The 15,256-nt window shown below is 36.1% G+C and overlaps 1 protein-coding gene and 1 long non-coding RNA gene across 2 annotated transcripts in view; one reads left to right on the top strand and one right to left on the bottom strand.

Moving 5' to 3' along the window:
- Positions 1-9,368: 9,368 nt before the first annotated feature.
- Positions 9,369-15,256, top strand: part of LOC107571047 (transmembrane and TPR repeat-containing protein 2-like) — a 12,403-nt gene continuing 6,515 nt past the window's right edge. Inside the window, exons 1-2 of the mRNA XM_016257329.1 lie at positions 9,369-9,425; positions 9,536-9,982. Of these exons, the coding sequence (XP_016112815.1) occupies positions 9,369-9,425; positions 9,536-9,982 (504 nt within the window). The remainder of the gene's footprint in view (positions 9,426-9,535; positions 9,983-15,256) is intronic.
- LOC107571053 (uncharacterized) overlaps positions 14,809-15,256 on the bottom strand; it is a 3,347-nt gene continuing 2,899 nt past the window's right edge. The window contains exon 5 of the long non-coding RNA XR_001607127.1: positions 14,809-14,887. This is a non-coding gene — a long non-coding RNA (uncharacterized lncRNA). The remainder of the gene's footprint in view (positions 14,888-15,256) is intronic.

The raw sequence follows: 15,256 nt of genomic DNA, 5'->3' as shown, positions 1-15,256 counted from the left end.
AACTGCATTAAATGCTCTAAATGACTGTTTTTCCTCACTGTACTCTCAACTTCCTTGGAAGTTCTATTTGTGTTCCTGAAAACATTCAGTTGCTTATTTACAACTACAAGACATTTTCTTGCCTCACTCAGTGAAGATTCCCTGTGGTGTTTAATAGAAGAATAAGTGGCAGATGAGTGGAATATTACACAAGCTCTATACAAGCCATGGCAGCTTTCTAACATGCATAAGCCTTATGAGTGTTCGCTGTTCTGGGAGCTTATGTGGAGTTTTAGAGGAAGAGGTTGTTGTGGGATTGTGCCAATTAGTGGATGTCCTGAAAAGTGTTACAAAAAGAGAAAGAGAGGTCAAAGAGGAATGGATGAGGAACACAGATGAAGAATGGAATGTGATGAATAGGTCTAGGCTTTTTTGCCCTCATTCTCTGCTTTGTTCTCTTTCTTGTGAGTTTTGTGTTTTTAATGACTAGTCTGGGGCAGCCGGACAATGCAAGAGCTCCAAAAGAACCCGCTGTTCTTCATTTATGGATCTGTACACTTCATTGTTACTCTCGTTCCCCACTGGAGTCTGAATACATTCAGCTGTCTTCTCCTCGAGCAGGTGGGAGCTTTTTAGGTCACTGTGACATCCAGATAACCAGCTTACCTCGCTCCTCCTGATAACACCAGACATGTATCATACAGATGCAAGACGAGAGCAAGATTCTGAAATACAGAGTAAGAATTTTTATATAAATATATACTGTAAAGGTTATAGTGAAAAATAACTATGTGGGCCAAAAAAAGTATTTGGCACTTATTATGTCACCGCACTATCTATCGATCTATCTATCGATCGATCGTGAGATAAACTAAACTTGAGACCAGGTACTTAAAGTAATTGTAAAAATGGCAACAAAAAGGTGTCTACACTCTTAAAAATAAAGGTGCTTCACGATGCCATAGAAGAACCTTTTTGTCTAAATGGTTCCATAAAGAACCTTTAACATCTGAAGAACCTTTCTGTTTCACAAAAGGTTCTTTGTGGCAAAAGAAGGTTCTTCAGATTATAAAAAGGTAAGAAAGAGATGGTTCTTTAAAGAACCTTTGACTGAATGGTTCTTCTATGGCATCGCTTGAACCTTTTGAAGCACCTTTATTTTTAAGAGTGTAGTGTATTTGCTTGCAAAAGTTACTTGGTTTTATATTTTCTCACATTTATTTTATTTAATTTTTTTAAGAGTGAGGTAAACTAATCTTGGCACCAGCTACTTAAAGTATTTATAAAAATGTCAAAAATGATCTACTTTATTTGCTTACAGAAGATACTTGATTTATTATTTTAGAATCCAGTGCTATTATATTATATTATATTATATATTTTGCAGGAATGGAGTAAAACCATCTATGATCATTAGAAGCAACCAGAGCATGTGAGCGAAGCACCGCTCCGCTACGTTTTCCGCTCTATTCGCCAAACGGCATTCTGGGTTGAGCGAGCGGCGCTGAGCGTATTGAGCGAGCGGAGCAGAATATTCAGAAAGGCGCTCTGCGCTCTTAAGGAAATATTACCACTCCGCTCCCCGCTCCGCTCTGCTCACATGCTCTGGAAGCAACAGAATTCAAAAGAACCATCAAATTAGCATCAGTCCCTGGGGTGATTCTTGTAGATTACATTTTGATTTGCACAAATAGGCAGTGAGTAGACAGACATGGTTTGTTGCTAGGAGAACCGGGCACTGTCAGAATTTAATCAGGGCCATCATTTATCACCGCTGAGTAGACAATGTAGACAATAGCTTTTCATTAACTCCTCAGACTCAATTATTGCCTATCCAGACAACAGAAGATGGGGAATAGGATATGCAGTTAATAATATTTCACTGCCTGGTTACTTCCCTGTAATGTACATTTTGAACATGTTTTTGTTCAAATGCAATACAGTCCGGATCCAGGCACTGGTGCCCGGTTGGGTGGCCCTATAAATCCAGCTTTAACTGGATTTTATAGAAGCCATTTATGTTATGAAAACGATCACTGTTAAAGCTCCAGTCATTGCCTGGTAAGAGCATTTGTGCTCCATTCACATTTTATATGCAGGGAAGGCCTGCATATATATTTTCATTAAAAGCACCTCAATGGAGGGCCAAGAAACACTTCAAGCTCACACTTTTCCAGATGTGCAGCTCAACATCCATCACAGTGTTCAGACGGTGAGACTTTACAGGGTCTGGACTATGGGAAGTGAGGAAATCAGGGCTTTTACAGTAGCAGGTTTGCAAAAGATGTAAAGTATTTTTGTTGTCCCACTTAATATAATACAATAATGTTAAAATGTATATTATTATATTATTTTCTATTCATTATTTTATTTTATTATTTATTTCATTTCATTTTCATTTTGAGTGAGATAAACTAAACTTAGCACCAGCTACTTAAAATGTTTGTAAAAATGGCAAAAATGGTCTACTTTATTTGCTTGCAGAAGTTACTTGATTGGTTATTTTGTTATCCAATGCATTTAAAGGACATTTAAGTGTGTTTTAAATGTAAGTGGCTGTACTTTCTGAAGGGTTTCAGAGCATATAACACATACCTGCTCTCAGTTTCTTAATTAGTTACTCAATTAGGCTTGATTTATTTAAGTGTCAGAGCTTTTAAGCTGTGAAATACTCTATTTTAAATCCTCAGTACAGCCAGGCGATGTGTCTGATTGACTGAACTGCAGTGGTTTTATAAAGCATTGATTTCCTTTAACTGCGGTTCTCTCTGTGGCTACCTCTGCCACTGGGCTTCTTATGGACATCATCCATCATTGCGCTAACAAGACTTCTTTGTGCTGAGTGAAATGGCTATTCCATTAACATGACATCGCTCTGGGATATTAGTCCAGATGGCTTGTGCTGGAGATGAGTGTCGGTTCTGCTGTAGCGAGGAATTTCTCAGATCAATTGTCAAAGTGAGAAGAATCACAGATACTCATTGGGTTTGTTAAGATCATTCAAATGATTGTGAGTCAGTGCTGTTTATATGAGGGCCGTCATATTTTTTTTCACTTTATCTGCAGTTGCTGTCTCTGAGTTTGAATGTGAGCAATCTGTATTTTTCTCTCAAAAGCAGAATAGATAGTGATGCTTCAATTAGGGTAACTTTTCTGTTCCTTGGTATCATTTTGAAAAACGTTTTGCTTTTTATTTTTTTATTTTGTCTGTTTATTCTATTTATTATTTATCCTTGTATTTGTTTATCTACTTTATTTTTCTACATTTTATTATTTTCTTTGTTTATTATTCCATTTGTATAGTTATTTATTAATGTACAGTATGTATCTATTTATCTGTCTATTTATGTATCTACCTTAATTTATTATTATTTTTCCAGTTTATTTTTCTATTTATTATTTATTTATCTGTCTGTTTATCTACTTACAGTGCCCTCCAATAATATTGGCACTCTTGGTAAATATGAGCAAAGAAGGCTATGAAAAAATGTCTTTATTGTTTAACCTTTTTATCTTTTGTGCAAAATATTAACAAAAAACTCTGCTCTCACTGAAAACAAACAATTGCAAACACAACACAGTTTTATCAAAAAACAAATATCTTTGTTAAATATATGTGTGCCACAATTACTGGCATCCTTTTAGTCAGTACTTTGTGCTGCCTACCTTTGCCAAGATAACAGCACTGAATCTTCTCCTGACTGATGAGTTTGGAGAATACATGGGGAAGGGATCTGAGGCCATTCCTCCATACATACAAATTTCAGATCCTTCCGATTTTGAGGTCCATGCTGGTAGACTCTAAATTTTCTATGGGATTCAAGTCAGGAGACTGGGATCGCCAGGGTAAGACCTTGATTTTGTTGTCAGTAAACCATTTTTGTGTTGATTTTGATGTATGTTTTGGATCATTGTCCAACCATGGCCCATTTTAAGCTTTCTGGCAGAGGCAATCAGATGTTCATTTAATATCTGATGATATTTGGTAGAGTCCATGATGCCATATCCTAACAAGATGTCCAGGTCCTCTGGCAGAAAAACAGCCCCAAAATATTAAAGACCCACCACCATATTTAACCGTGGGCATGAGGTACTTTTCCATATGGCTACCTCTCTGTGTGCGCCAAGCTCACCTCTGGTGTTTATTGCCAAAAAGCTGGAAATAAGGAATGGTAAATTTTGGATTCATCTGACCATAGAACCCGATCCCATTTGAAGTTCCAGTAAAGTCTGGCAAACTGAAGACACTTGAGTTTATTTTTGGATGAGAGTAGAGGCTTTTTTTCTAGAAACCATTCCAAACAATTTGTGGTGATGTAGGTGATGTCGGATTGCAGTTATGGAGACTTTCTGACCCCAAGACCCAACTAACTTCACAGCTGCAATTCTTCAGCTATGATCCTTTGAGATTTTTTGGCCACTCAAACCATCCTCCTGACAAGATAGACACACATCCTCTTCCAGGCTGATTCATAACACTTCCATTTGATTGGAATTTCTTAACTATTGCCCTGATGGTGGAAATGGGCATTTTCAGTGTTTTTGCTATCTTATTGCCACTTCTCATTTCGCGAAGCTCAACCTTTTGCCGCACATCACAACTACTGTATGTGGACCCAACTAACTTCACAGCTGCAATTCTTCAGCTATGATCCTTTGAGATTTTTTGGCCACTCAAACCATCCTCCTGACAAGATAGACACACATCCTCTTCCAGGCTGATTCATAACACTTCCATTTGATTGGAATTTCTTAACTATTGCCCTGATGGTGGAAATGGGCATTTTCAGTGTTTTTGCTATCTTATTGCCACTTCTCATTTCGCGAAGCTCAACAACCTTTTGCCGCACATCACAACTACTGTATGTTGTTTTTTTGTCTTGCCCATTGTGATGAATGAGTAAGGGAGTTTGGCCTATATGTGTTACCTCATATTTATACCCCTGTGAAACATGAGGTCATAGTTGAACAATTTCCTGTTCCCGGTCACCCAGGTGTACTAAAAATGTAAAATATCAATGAAAATATACTTTAAAAATATTTTTCTTGTATGAATTCATAGGGGTGCCAATAATTGTGGTGCACACACATTTAACAAAGATAAAGTGTGTGTGCTTTGATAGAACTGTGGTGTGTTTGCAATCGTTTGTTTTCAATGAGAGCAGTTTGTTTTTGTTAATATTTTAAGCAAAAGGTTAAATTAATTCAATTTCATTTAAAAAAAAAATTCACAGCCTTTTCTGCTCATTTACCAAGGGTGCCAATATTGGTGAAGGGCACTGTATCTAGTTTTTATCTACTTCATTATTAATTTATTTTGTTAAAGAGAAACTTGCCACAAATGTTACTTTTTTTCTAGCGAAATCTCATTTTCAAGTTATTTATTTATTTTGTGTGTGTGTGTTTGCAGTGTCTATGGTAAAACGTCTTTTTTTCACAGTTGTTAACATTATTAAATTCAAGGAACTGTAATATTTTGGCCTAATTAAGTGCCCTGGATCACTGCATGCTGTCGCTGTATGTTTATATCAGGCCTTTTTGGCAAGCTTTTCTCCTCTAGCTGTTGTTGGACTAATCAGGATGTGTTCTCTGAGCAGATGAAAGAGTCCAGCACTGAAGGACACTACCGTTTCCCTGCTCCACCCCAGTCCGCCAGCGCCTTTGATGGCTGAAAAAAACTGTGCGCTCCGATTGGCTGTTATAAGTTTTTTGCGCTCATGAATGGTTTCCAGTAGACAAGAGGGCTAAATCTTAATCAAGATCTCGGCCTAGTTAAATGCTCATGCCAGAGTTGGCTTTAACATCTGGCCAGCTGTGAGTGCCTAGTGGCTTTGATCACTGCCTCTTTGCTTCAGTATTTTTTTGCTTTTGTTCACTGTATGACCCCTATAGATGCCTTTTATTGTGAATGTATGTTGATGAATGGTGGCACTGAATTGATTTTTCTTGGTTAAAAGATGCCCTTTAACTATCAAAATAGTTAAATAAGTCAATAATACAGAAAAAAAATGCTTTAATTTACATTGTCGTGACCAAACAATCAAAAGTTTCTTGTTGTAAAAACATTCTTATGTAGACACTTTATATTGTCTACAAATCTAATTTAAAGCATTTAAACATAAGCCTTCAGATCACAAGAAACATAAATTTGGCCTTTTTTTTTTTTGACTGGTGGTGTGTATGTTGCATACTTAACCTTTCAGATGGATGATATGAGATATTGCTTCTGATTAAAAGTGGAGCGCTCAGTGATTTGGTGGTGATGTTATAGCCAGAAGCCATATGAGAGAAAGGATCAGGCATTTCTGCTGTAATGAGTTTATGAGGTATATCAGATGTTGTGTACCGTACACAACACTGACGTCTCCTCAACAACTGAAATATGGACTGGGCTATGTGGATGTGGGTTCAAATCTTTAGAAAAATCTGAAATGTCAGTGACACCTTAAGAAATCATGGTTTTAGTGAATGCAGTGAAGAATGTGCTAGCAATTGTATTTTAGATTTTTTACTGCTTATTTTGTGTTGTCATTCTCTGTTGAGGAGATGCTTCACAAACTACATCATATAATTTAGCTTTATGGCCTAATGGATGTTTTTACACTTGATTTCTTTAAAGAAATAGAGAACTCTTGTTGCCAGTATGAATTAAATTAAACCAATCCATCATAGTGGTCCAGCATTTGTGAATGCGCTGACATTTATGAGCGTGTTTTTGATGCCAATTTTCCCCAGAATTGTTTTCTATAGAGCATTTATGAATACTTGCCAGCAAGGGGTTGTAAAGACTGCAAATGGGATTTGCTTGAATCTGTTGGAAAACATCAGTGTTTATAGTTACTGCTTCATGTTAAGCTAAGTAACATTTTAGTTCATTTATTTTCTAAAACAGTCATACAGCTGATTGCTTTTCATTACTGAGTTTGTTAAAACTACAAACACGAGGGTTGCACACATCTCTGTTGGGACAGGTTTAAAGTCATTAAGACCTTGTCCTCCAGCTGTGCCCCTAAAATATTCTGGCTCTATGATATGCCTGTAATCTTATTAGTGTCAGATTAACACTGCAGCCATGTTCCCCTGTGCAGGGATGCAAAACCGCTCTGTCCCGCTCCAATACTCGGCACTAATCTGCCAATATGAGGTGCGATGCAGTTTTTTTTTCTCTTAACATCTGCTTTAATGTGCTGTACTTTAGCTGTTTGACAGATGGTAGAATAATATCTTTTAAAAATTATTAATGATGATGATAATAATAATAATAATAATAATGTTTTTGTCACATCTGCTTTATTGTGCTGTACTTTAGCTGTTTGACATGGTAGAATACGATCTTTTAAAAATAATAATTATTATTATTATTAATAATAATAATATAGTATTGATGCAATAATTTGTAATAATAATTTTGTTTGTAATAAGTCATGAAAATTTGATAGAAATAAACCAAATATAATAATAAACCTAATATAATAATAATAATAAAAATAATAATCATTATCATCATCATTATTGTTTTTATTATTAAATCAATTTTATTTGTGAATATAACAATTTAATACAAACACATTCGTTTATTTATGAAATTATTATTATTATTAATATTTTAAATCAATATAAATATGTATGTATTTGATTACCTGCAATGTTTATATCTAATCAAAGTTCTGGGCCGATTAGGTGTTTTGGAAACCCAACGACTATTTTATTTTGAGAATATGTACAATAACTGCAATGAGACATAACTGCTTATGAACAATGTACAACATAACTACTTCTTGTACCCTCAATGGCACGTTCAATCCGATTACTTTCACAGGCTATGTTGGAATTGAATAATGACTGTACATCAAGCCACCCTCACAGTCAACTGCATTAACCTTCTGAACTCTCAGTGACTGTGAGGCGACTCACGAGTGATTTATAGAGATTATAAACACTGGAAGCTGAAAACTTCAAATGTATGTGGTGTAAAGTGTATTGTCAATGAGCAGGGATAGATGCTCCAAGATAGGACTGCATTTTTCCAGTCCCTCGAGGAGACAAATGACACTTTCTGGATTTGAGGAAAACGTACATTTACAGGACGTCACAACTTGAGTGTGTTTCCTCCTCAAGGTCCACAGATAAACCTCATAACATAACTCAGCCTCATTACTGCTATTCAAAACAACCAGCTTTCTCAGGCACTGCTTATCTTTGGGTCAAATAAGGAATGGTAAGTGGAGACATAGACCTTCGCTATAAAACTTAAATATTTTGGAGACACTCAAGTGCTCAGTGTCACAGCTGTCTACCGATGAGCATCTTGGCTTATATACATTTGATTGGACCACACAAAATCTAAACACACAGGGCACGTTTGTTTGTCTGTCTACATATTTTGCTTCTGAGTTTGTTTGTAATAGTTTTAGAGCAGTACATGCTATTTGCTAATACCTTCCGTTATGACCTCGGAGCAAAGCTGTTCATAATGGACCAAACTATATTCACAGTAATCTGATTTGCCGTTGCCCAATTAGGACAAGATTACCTCATGATCAAATGTACATGATATAAGCACCTACATAAATCCAGATAAGAGTTAATAATGTACAATTGTTTGCAAACACTGGTCCATTTCTGAAACGTTCAGGATCTACTGTCTAGAAATGCACAAAGGGCTACGCAGATTCATCTAATGTGTAATCTAATACGATTTAGATAAAAAAACGTTTTAAAGCAAATTTTCTTGAATGTATTTGTCAAGTGCTCAGTGTCACAGCTGTCTACCGATGAGCATCTTGGCTTATATACATTTGATTGGACCACACAAAATCTAAACACACAGGGCACGTTTGTTTGTCTGTCTACATATTTTGCTTCTGAGTTTGTTTGTAATAGTTTTAGAGCAGTACATGCTATTTGCTAATACCTTCCGTTATGACCTCGGAGCAAAGCTGTTCATAATGGACCAAACTATATTCACAGTAATCTGATTTGCCGTTGCCCAATTAGGACAAGATTACCTCATGATCAAATGTACATGATATAAGCACCTACATATATCCAGATAAGAGTTAATAATGTACAATTGTTTGCAAACACTGGTCCATTTCTGAAACGTTCAGGATCTACTGTCTAGAAATGCACAAAGGGCTACGCAGATTCATCTAATGTGTAATCTAATACGATTTAGATAAAAAAACGTTTTAAAGCAAATTTTCTTGAATGTATTTATGTATTCTATATTATAGAATTATATATTGTGCATTTTTAATTGTATTTGTTCTTCACTTGGCACTTTAATAAGACTGTCACTACAATAAAGAAAATGGCAATATGTGGAGTAAAGTTTGTGATATGTGGCGTCTGATGGTTTGTGACCTCACTTCAAGGGTCATAGCGTGATGGCAGCCGTCGATTTCTTCACTTTCCCAGCATTGTGTTTCCTGAGTCGAAAACAAGTGCAGGCTTTCTCATGGAGTCACAGAGAGCTCTATAGACAGAGATATGGGTCACAGGAAACTGCGCCACTTGTACTGAAGGCTTGATGTATTAACTACCACTGAAACAGACTAGAAAAGTATTATTCTTTCCCCGGGGCTACCACCTGGTCAATGTGGGCCTGCACTGCTGCGTCACTGCGCTCTTCACTGCATTCTGTCGCCCTCTGCTGGGTGGAGGACCGTGGAGCCTGTTGGCGGGTCTGCTCTTCGCCTCTCATCCCATACACACTGAAGCAGTAGCTGGGGTGGTGGGACGAGCAGATGTGGGTGCAGCTTTTTGCTTCTTGTTGTCCCTGATCTGTTATGCCCAGTACTGCCGTCTCAGGGCCAGCACAGCACACTCGGACAGGGTTGAATGGCAGACAGCGCTGTGGCTTGCTGGGAGTTTGGGTGCTGCTGCGGCCGCTTTACTGTGGAAGGAGCAGGGAGTGACTGTTCTGGCCATCTCAGCTATTTATGACCTCTGTGTTGTGCATCGTCTGAGACTCCGGCAAGTGGTAATGATGGTGCTGAAGGTGAGATCTGATTCTCATTGTGTGAATCTGCCTAAAGTTCAAGCAAAAATGCAACGGGGGCAATGAGGTGGTACAAAACCAGGTCCTGAAACTTATAATATAAAATATAATTTAATAAATATACTGATATAAATCCAGAGTCTAGTTTCAATGTATTTCAGCTTAAATCTTGAATACTTGAAGCTCAAAATTCCTACCCATCTTGGAAAACGCATCTTTGTAATGCAAGAAAATTACCCTGATGTCTTAGAAAATTTGTATATTTTTAATGTTTTAGTGTAATGTTATAATAAAACTGTTAAGTATAGACCATTAGGCTTGTAGGTGCATTTCCAAAAAAGTGAAATCGGTGTCACTCAAGGTTATTAACTTTTTTTTTTTTTTGTTAATTGAAATAAAATTAAATATAAAAATATAGATTAAAAAAAGAAAAGTGCAATGTTGCCTTGGCAACTTACTGATATAAGTTAAATGTAAAGTGCTAAAATTACTAGATAGCAATAAATAAAAACATAAAATGTAACTAAATCTGGGAAAAAAATTGTATATTAATAAAAACTATTAGTATATAAATGTTAAAATAACACTAGTGCAACATGTGTTTGGGCACTTAAAATATTTATTGCGTCATAACTACATGTTTAATTATCTTCACAGGTGCTGGAAAAAGTCACTTTCTGCCTTGATTATATCAAATTTAATTAATTCTCCAGTCTGTGTAAATGTTTTAACATGGACATTTGGTCATATGTTTGATACAGTGTGTGTGTTTTTTAATGCCACTTTCTGTTGTTCAGTGCGGGAAAAAACTTGAATTTTGCTTGAAGCTTCAAAATGCTTGTCTGAATGGCAATGGAATTTAAGTCCTTTAAAATGTTCTTATACCAGTGAAAATAAATATTTCTCCATATATCAATGGCAGCAAAGTATCGAAATTGTACTACCATGCTAATAATATATCCCATATTTTATATTATTTGGGAGTTAAGGTACTTTAAGTATTACTTAAAACGTTCTTGAAAATAATGTCTTGGAAAATAAAGGAACCGTCAAAATGGCTTTTACTTATTGACATTTTTATATAAAGGAGTATTTTACTGTGTTTCGTCCTGTTAAGGTTACCCTATTAAACTGACAAGTGATAAGTGTTGCATTATGGCAAATGCCATTTAGCTGTGCAATGATTCTGTGGGAATTATCACACTTAAACTCATGATGTGTTCTGTACAATATACAAAGCTAAACTTTAAATGTCCCTTTTTATCAATATTATAATAAATAGGAATTTTTACAGCTCTCCTCCACCTGTCTCCAGACAATAATACAAGGGTAATCTTACCAGTCCAGACTCTGTACACAGATGCCAACCCCCCTGCACATGTGGGCTCTTTATCGTGGCCTCTGCCCATGTCTCCGGCTTTTCTTGTTGGTAATCATGAGGTGCACGAGAGGGGCGACAGGGATTACAAACCCTCCAGACGGCCACGAGCGCATGGGAACGCAAACAGTGGGAGAGAAAGGAGGATGAGGAGGAAGAGTAGAGAGGAAAGGAAACCATGCCCTCACTTCCTCTCTTTCTCAAAGCACTTTCTCGTTTACTCTTAGTCCCATGGTGTAAAACCGGCTCATTGGCTTTCTATGCTTCAGAGGGGCCTCATTAAATGCAGAAGGAACGGTCAACAATAAAAGATCCCACAGGATCTTCTGAAATGGTTTTTGAACAGCGAGGCTCTGACTTTGCATATTTAATGCCACGCGTCTTAGACTTTAAATTCACGCGGTAATGAATGCGTATCAGGGTAATGAAAACAGATAGGGTGCCCTCATTGATATTCTAGAGGCTACAAACACCCCTGATATATGATATTGCTTTGATTTGAGCAGAATGCGGTGTGAGTCTAAAACAATACGCTGTAGATTAGTTTTGAGGTTTGGCCATATGAGCGCACAATGCAGATAGAGGGCAATTTTTCATCCCATTTACTCTGTAATCGGACGGAGATGAGATAAAGCTCTGGTGATTGTCTGGAATGCGTTCTGCCCTTTTTCTGAATAGCACATGGCTGCTGGTTTAGTGCAGGATCTCCACACCACCTGTCTTATTTTGGAAAAAAATTAGAAAATGCTAATTTGATTATTGAACTTTTAAGGGGGGGGGAGGCAAAAATGTGGAGGACTGATTAGCAAGGTAAATTAATCTTTCAAGCTTCACGAAAAATGCTTCGTAGTCTCTTTTAAGATAATTCAACGATGGCACGCACAATATTTCGGGTCATTTGTCTCAATGTCGTGCAAGTAGGAATATTTCCTCATAATAGTTAACAATTTGATTAATGTGGCAGCATTTTTGCTGTGACAGGAAATTCAGCTATGAAATAATGCCGTGGATCTCACATTTCCTTGAATACAGTTCATTTCTGGCATGTAATGACTTTTAGATGCATGACCTGTCTGAGGTGTTATATATATATATATATATATATTGATGTTACTTAGACTGTAGTAGGTCTACTGTTGATGATGTTCCTACCTTTTTCTTGATGTTAAAAACTGAAAGATCCTGATTGAATTTGGACAGTGTCCCAGTGGAGAAGGCTGCAAACCCACAACCTTCCTCATTTTGAGGGGCGTGATTAGCAGCAGCTAAAACAAGCACTTCCTTTGTCCTCTGCAGCGTAATGAGTTCAGTTCATCAACGTCCTCCAACGCCCTGACTATTTTAGTTTGGATTTTGCACTAAATGCAGAGGTTATTCAGTGTGTTTTTATGCATTCTTTTTATTTTAGTTACTAACTTTATAAGCAGAGAAGAATATTTTCCCTGCAGGAAAATTGCTATTTGTCTGGTGACTGTCTTTCACATCTCCGTTAATAAGGTCTTTATGGCATCTCCAATCTAAGATTGATGTAAAATACAAGTTTAGTACAAAAGAGCGGGAACAAAAACAGGTGATGAAAGAGTGCTCATTTAGTTCAACCCTGAAGCATAGATTGAAGTGTCACTCTCAGTGGGAGTGGAGGATCTATTGTGGCTTTAGTCCATAAGTTTCTGACCCGTTGTGTTTGAAATAAAGAAATCGATATTTGTGACATCTAATTTCCCCAATCTTTGAGCTCAACTTCCCCAGTATGCACTCTGTCAATTGCCATGCTGTGCCCAAAGAGCCATTTATATAAGAAAAGATTTTTAAATTTTACACTCAAAGTTTAACTTCAGTATGCAGGATGTAGTATATACAGTAGTATAAATGCAAAGAGTGTTTTTCTTTTAATGTGCCATGGGTTCTTTCCTTTCCTCTCCTCCCTTCATTAAATACGAATTATGTATTTAAAACTGATAAACAAATAGAGAGATGAAAAATAAAACACTTCAGTATTTATTTTGCAAAAATAATCTAAATTAAGAGTATTTTCTTTTTCTTAATGTAATTTCCACCATTGTTTTTTCAATCTCTAAATGCTATTAAACACAATACATCATGTGAGATGTGGTGGAAATTATATTGTGGTGGGATTTTTCATGACTAAAACAATTACAGTTCTTCTGTTATGAAACTACACTGTAAAAAAATATTCACCCCTTCCAACTTAAAAAACGTAAGTTTTGTGGCTGCCTTAAAATTTGAAGTTAAATCAACTTAAAAGTACAAGTCATTTCAACTCACTAATTTAAATCTTGCCTAGTGCTGAATTGTTTTATTGAAGTTCATTTGACTTTACAATATTTGTTGTTTCAACTTAAGTAAAACATTTTTAACATAAATTTTCTAGTTATGATAATGTAAACTTTATTTTAGATCAAGATAATAAAAAAATATATACTACAACATTTGTTTGAAACATTTAAAAATTATTTTTTTCTTGCAGTGCTTATAAACAGGGTTTTAATAAAATATGAATGCCAGTATATGTATACAACAAGGGCACAAAAGTAACAAAAAACTGCCAAGAAACTGTCAAACAAAGCTGAAAATACACTCATTCCTCATGGGAAACAACCACTGAGAAAAGCTTGAAAAAACACACATACATGTCCATTACAGTCCTTTTTTTCTTGAACATTTAAAAGGAGAAAGGTGTCCTGCATCGCACCATCGTAGTCTTCGTATTAGGAGGCCAGCTTGCACACCCTTCTTGTGTGTATGAAGTGTCTCACCATGAGCCTTTAAAATCAGAAAATAACAGAGTAAAAATTACTAACAGTTGGTTATTCTATATACAATACACACTGACAGACTTCAATATACACAAATTAAACGCATTCAATGTTTTGAATAAAAAAAGTGATTGTTTAAAGCAGGGGTGTCGAATCCTGCTCTGCGGGTCACTGTCCTGCAGAGTTTAGCTCCATCCTTAATTAAATACATCTGAATCAGTTAACTAAGGTATTACTAGGCTTCAACTCACTAATTTAAATCTTGCCTAGTGCTGAATTGTTTTATTGAAGTTCATTTGACTTTACAATATTTGTTGTTTCAACTTAAGTAAAACATTTTTAACATAAATTTTCTAGTTATGATAATGTAAACTTTATTTTAGATCAAGATAATAAAAAAATATATACTACAACATTTGTTTGAAACATTTAAAAATTATTTTTTTCTTGCAGTGCTTATAAACAGGGTTTTAATAAAATATGAATGCCAGTATATGTATACAACAAGGGCACAAAAGTAGCAAAAAACTGCCAAGAAACTTGTCAAACAAAGCTGAAAATACACTCATTCCTCATGGGAAACAACCACTGAGAAAAGCTTGAAAAAACACACATACATGTCCATTATAGTCCTTTTTTTCTTGAACATTTAAAAGGAGAAAGTTGTCCTGCATTGCACCATCGTAGTCTTCGTATTAGGAGGCCAGCTTGCACACCCTTCTTGTGTGTATGAAGTGTCTCACCATGAGCCTTTAAAATCAGAAAATAACAGAGTAAAAATTACTAACAGTTGGTTATTCTATATACAATACACACTGACAGACTTCAATATACACAAATTAAACGCATTCAATGTTTTGAATAAAAAAAGTGATTGTTTAAAGCAGGGGTGTCGAATCCTGCTCTGCGGGTCACTGTCCTGCAGAGTTTAGCTCCATCCTTAATTAAATACATCTGAATCAGTTAACTAAGGTATTACTAGGCATACCAGAAACTTCCAGGTATGTTGTAGCTAAATTCTGCAGAAGAGTGGACATCCAGGACCGAGTTTAGACACCTCTGGTTTAAAGTTTCCCTATGCTGCTTTTGTGAGTAATAGGAATGTAACAATGTACTCAA

Source organism: Sinocyclocheilus grahami, unplaced genomic scaffold, assembly GCF_001515645.1.
Source record: "Sinocyclocheilus grahami isolate Dianchi unplaced genomic scaffold, SAMN03320097.WGS_v1.1 scaffold1543.1, whole genome shotgun sequence".
Lineage (NCBI taxonomy): Eukaryota > Metazoa > Chordata > Actinopteri > Cypriniformes > Cyprinidae > Sinocyclocheilus > Sinocyclocheilus grahami.
Note: the sequence above shows the minus strand (reverse complement) of the source record. Positions and strands in the feature narration are given on the sequence as shown.